Source organism: Penaeus japonicus, unplaced genomic scaffold, assembly GCF_977035675.1.
Source record: "Penaeus japonicus unplaced genomic scaffold, GWHDUDI00000001_assembly GWHDUDI00000022, whole genome shotgun sequence".
Lineage (NCBI taxonomy): Eukaryota > Metazoa > Arthropoda > Malacostraca > Decapoda > Penaeidae > Penaeus > Penaeus japonicus.
The window spans coordinates 10,190,692-10,195,691 of record NW_028234424.1 but is presented as its reverse complement, the minus strand read 5'-3'; the positions used below and the strand labels follow the sequence as shown (position 1 = coordinate 10,195,691).

The following is a 5,000-nucleotide window of genomic DNA, read 5'->3' as shown; positions in this document are numbered from 1 at the left end:
TACCCATGCAACTCGGTATTTGTGTCGGCAGTGCCATCTACGATTGCCCTGTTATGCAAATGTCGATCGCGATCGGGAGGGAGTGCTCAAAGTGCTCGGCAGTCGTGGCTGTCGAGCTTCCAGTCGTGGTGGTTCTTGGCAGGCAGCTGAACTCCCTTACCCTTTATTCGGGCCCGTGTAGTGAGGAGGAGAGCCCAACTATCAGCTGTCAAATAGTGCAGAGCGGCGTAGGATAAGTCATTGTGAATGCTTTTCTCGCAGGTGAATGACAAACAAATCCATGCAAGTGCCTTTGTGTTTGTATGTGTTCATATATTTGCAAATAACAAAAAAAAAAGTGTTTGTGATTATAAAAGACGGATTTAGATAAGAAAACTATTTTAAGTAGATACTGTTATGACGTGTATGTTTCAGCTTTAGTCTTGGTCGCTATGGTGTTTTGCGTAGCTTTTGTCACGCAGTCAGATAGATTATCGTTACATTCAGTAAACAAGTAGAAGTAAAATGTTTACTGATACGGTATGACATACTTAAATAAAACTCGCATCTCGACTTTTCCACAAAGCGAATGCAAACGCAAATACAGACATATATGCAATTACAGTTAGTGAATTCCTGCAGTTGCTAATATTAGTGGATGTGTGTGTTTGTGTGGGCCATTAAACAGAACATTGGATAAGACTGACTGTCAATGTGAAAAGTAGACACATCACATGCAAAACCTTTTAATTTGCAGACATTACGGCTGCAAGAAGTGCGTTTGTCTTTTTTTTTTTTTTTTTTGGTCGAATGAAATTCATTTCCTGATCGTGTTCAGAGGAGAATGAATATTTAAATTGTATACTTTAACATTCAGTTCTGATGACGATAGCAAAGATATAATATATGCTATCTAGTTAAGGTTTTGTTATATTTTGTAACTTCAGTGTTTTATTAGTGTCTAAGTTTGTCTGATATTCTCCCCTACTATTTCTTGATAAAATGATAGTGTCTTTGCGAGGGTTTTCCCACAGGACATGAAGGGTAATGAGGTTAGTGGGATTCGGTTACGGACGTAGGGTTGAAATGGTAATTTTCTGATGACATGCAGCCCGGCGATCATGAGGATTAGAAATGATGTGAGAACGGGAAGGACGGGGGTGGGGGGGAGGGGGTTCTGACTGGTATTTCCTCTGAGGCTATTTTTTAAAAACGAATTTCATTTTAGAATATGTTGCATTCCTTGTGCCATACGCTTCTTTATGATTATAGATGTGTAACCTGTCATCGCAGTTCAAACGAGTTCATGAAGTTGTTTTCTCTTCCTTCCCCGCCCTTCGCCCCTCCTCCCTCCTTCCACCCCGCTCCCCTCGCCCCCTCCTCCCTCCTTCCACCCCGTTCCCCTCATCCCCTCATCCCCTCCTCCCCTCCTCCCTCCTTCTACCCCCGCTCCCCTCACCCCGCCCCCCGTGCAGGCCACATCTACACCACCACCTTGCAGCGACTCCAGAGATACCCAGTCATGTTGACGCCGGACCCGGAGACTCGGCGAGTAGTAGGAGGTCAGGATTCTCTTCATGTGTTCATGTGCTGCCCCCTCCCACCCCCTCACCCCCTCTGTGTCGCCTCGCTGTCCATAGGCTTTTCCTGTAACCACGTGTATTGGTGGGAAGCTTTTCATGATCTATAGCTGTGAGGGTGCCACGGGGTCGGTCTCTTGGCACAGTGCTCCTCCTCGTGCCCTTCGTGCCCCTCGTGCCCCGTGGATGGTGATTATTCAGGCTGAGTGCAGAGGAGCTCGGATGGCTATACCCTGGGCATGGCTGGAGTCTGAACGAAGAATTGCGAATTATCATGACCTTCCTTCCTGTCCCTCTATGTGTCTGTGTCGGTGATTAAAGGAAATGCGAGCCGAGAACATGTGTTTTGTTTACATTCGACTCGTTCCTTGCATGATGATGGCGAAGTAATGGTGTTTCATGAACTAAAGTCGTGTTTATTCTGTCTGCATTTCCTTCTGCATGAGTAAGAGACGTATATGGTTTTCCCTTTTTGATATGTAATTGGATCCTCTAAGTAAGTGTTCGTTGTCTACTGAATGATTACGATGTCGCATGATCTGTTTGTTGTTTGTCAGTTTAAGATTAAGGTGAAAAACACCTGCGAACGTCCATGAAGCCGTGAATGATGTGCAAGGATCCCACACGTCTCAAAAGCGACCTTTACGCGCGTCTAAGGCTAATGTTTGATATCCATCAAAGGCGGACTGTGATAAGATTCAAATGTAATTATTTGAGTCTCCAAAATGCAGAGCCGTTTGATGAGCCGCTGTTGAAGACGAGCACGCTTTGATGGCGAGTTTTGTACATAATGTTATTATTTTTGGGGTAATTATATTTTTTTGCAGAATGACAGTTTTTTGGTTTATCAGTCAGGGGACCAGATGTCACTAATGATTAATAATACATTATGAATCCTATATTCGGAAACAAGAATGTAAATCGTCTTTTATGTCACTGACTCTGAGAACTTAGAAAAAGACATGGAGAAAAAAGAATATACAGATTCGACAGTTCCCAATTTGGGTGAATGCTCTCGCCGTTTTATGCAATCGATGCATAAATCACATTGGCGGCTGAATTTTTTATGAGCACAGCGAGGAGAGGAATGGTGGTGGGTGAGTGGGTCGGGGGGGGGGGGGCGAGAGCGAGTATTATAAAAATGGAATTGAATTCTCATGCCGATCCACCTGCTGCGGGAGAAGGAGGCTCGAGAATGAGAGAATTATAAACGGGAACTGAACTCTCTTCGCGATCCACCTGCTACGGTGTTCTTCCGCTTATGACTCATTATCTATTTACATCCCGGTCGATTGTGCAGCGTGATGCCGGCGCCGAGTCCCTTGGACGCGCCGAGATCTGTTGCAGATTTCGTTGGTGTCGTTCAGCGTTTCAGTTTGTTGAATTCGGTTTTGTAGACACGTCCTAATCCTATTTACATTTACACATTTTATTATCAGTTTCAGTTTCTGATACTTATACAGATGCGTTTCAGAATTAATTTCAGTCTTGCTCTTATAAACACGTGAAAAGTGCAATTAATAATCCTACCCACCCCGCGATTCACAGAAAATTACCAGAGATTATTCCTTTTTTATATTTTTATCATAGACTTATTTATAAACATCCAGGACATCGTCTGGAGACGCTTTGCACTTTGGCTAAAACTCCATGGACTCAATGTTTTTTTTTTGTAATAAAAAATACTATTGCGTTTGCTGTGATGTGTTTTGTGAGAACGGCAGTGAGTCGCGGCGCCACGGAACAGTAGCCTCGAAACCGATGATCGTGTCCGCTCTTCGTTGTGACACGGCGCGATCATCACTGAAATATTTTTTCGTCTCTCGTATCTAAACGTAACCGTAATAACTGTTTATGGTCGCGAACATTGACGTCGAGAACAATAGGAGAAAAAAAGATAATCAGGGAGCCGATTCTTGCAGCAACAATGTCTCTTGACGAACCCGAGCGAAGTGGAACAAGGTGTTCAGTCAGCTTGCCTAATCCGCGCTCGGGTCGAGTTTTACGGTAACGAGAGAGATATAAACGGGAAATGCGTGCAGCAGCGCGTCGAATGAGAAGGTTTGATTGCTCCTTCCAGAATCTTACGATCAGTTTTACGAAGGAATTTGAAATCGAATCTCAAGGAATTGCGTAGGTAGTCGGTGCCTAATGTCGTATTCGTCTGTTCGGTTTCAACATCTTTAGCATATTATCGACACACTGACAGGCAGTAGCGTCGCCGTAACCCAGATTACAAAACCGCGCTTCACAATATTTCACGCCTAAATCCGTTCCCCGCTTTACGATGCGATCGATTCGGGCCTCGAGCAGGAAGGAGTTACCGCTCGAGTCCAGAATTCCAATGTCAATGTTTGATGAAATCGACGCGCGATGTCGATAAAAAACGATAGGAAGAAAGAAATCTCAAGAAAGAAAACAAAAACAAAAACAAAAAATCTCAAGGAAGATAAGAAAAAAAAACAGAAATCTCATCAACAAAACAGAGAAGATAAGAAGTGGCTGCGAGAGAAAGGAGAGTGAGATAAAGAGGAGGAGGAAATTGCCAATCCCGCGAAACAAGTCAAAAAGGGAATGGAAAGCAGAAAATGGGAGACGAGATTATATCCTACGCACAACGACGGCTTCCTGCCTTCCTTCCTTCCTCTTTGCGACCCGCGATTTTCCTACTGACTGGAGACTGATTATGATATAAGGAAACAACACAACAGGGAACAGGCGATTGGGGGTACTCTTGGGTGATTCCAGTCTTGATCAGAAATAAAGGAGAAACAATCAGAAGATGCAATTCAAATGATGGTCTGTGGACGTGATGCATACAGCGTGATATACACTTTTAAGGACCTCTCCAAAACCGTACTTATCAAACGCGAAGAACTTAGGCTCTGAGTGCTGGCTAAATAAACAACAAATCTAGCACCTTCACCATGACGTTTGATTAATATAACTTCATGAGGGACGGCAGGGAACGGGTTCAAGGTTCATTCCTCCGGTGGTCAGAAGTGAACCCTGATTCGTTAAGGGTTTAATTTAAGTTTGGATACATATAAGACATAGTAGTCTACTATTACATACGGAAAAAGATTGTGCTCCTCCAGCCATGCGTTGATTTTTTTTTCTTTCTTTCTTTCTTTCTTTTTTTTTTCTTTTTTTTTTTTTTTTTCTTTTTTTTTGGTGGAGAGATATTGTAGATTTCCGCCTGTTCATTCCTGTGGAAGCATGTAAATGTTTTGTATCGTAATTTGTGTCCGTATTTGTCCCAGCGCGTCTACAACAAAGGATTACTACGTCTTTAAAGCGTAGTGTTCTTAAGCCCGAAAATTCATCAGGAATTAAAGATATTGCTTTGTTTACATTGTTACATATATCATAATCATGGTGATGCAGGATGGTTAGGGTGATGATATCGGTTGCACACTGTGATAGGGAATCAGAATTATT

The 5,000-nt window shown here is 43.0% G+C and overlaps 1 protein-coding gene across 2 annotated transcripts in view; it reads left to right on the top strand.

Moving 5' to 3' along the window:
- Nucleotides 1-5,000, top strand: part of LOC122246770 (uncharacterized) — a 108,246-nt gene that overhangs the window by 68,559 nt on the left and 34,687 nt on the right. Inside the window, exon 2 of one of the 2 annotated variants that reach the window (XM_043005545.2) lies at nucleotides 1,455-1,541. The exons of the other annotated variant lie outside the window; for it this stretch is intronic. Coding sequence (XP_042861479.1) covers nucleotides 1,455-1,541 — 87 coding nt within the window. The remainder of the gene's footprint in view (nucleotides 1-1,454; nucleotides 1,542-5,000) is intronic. 2 annotated transcript variants of the gene reach the window in all.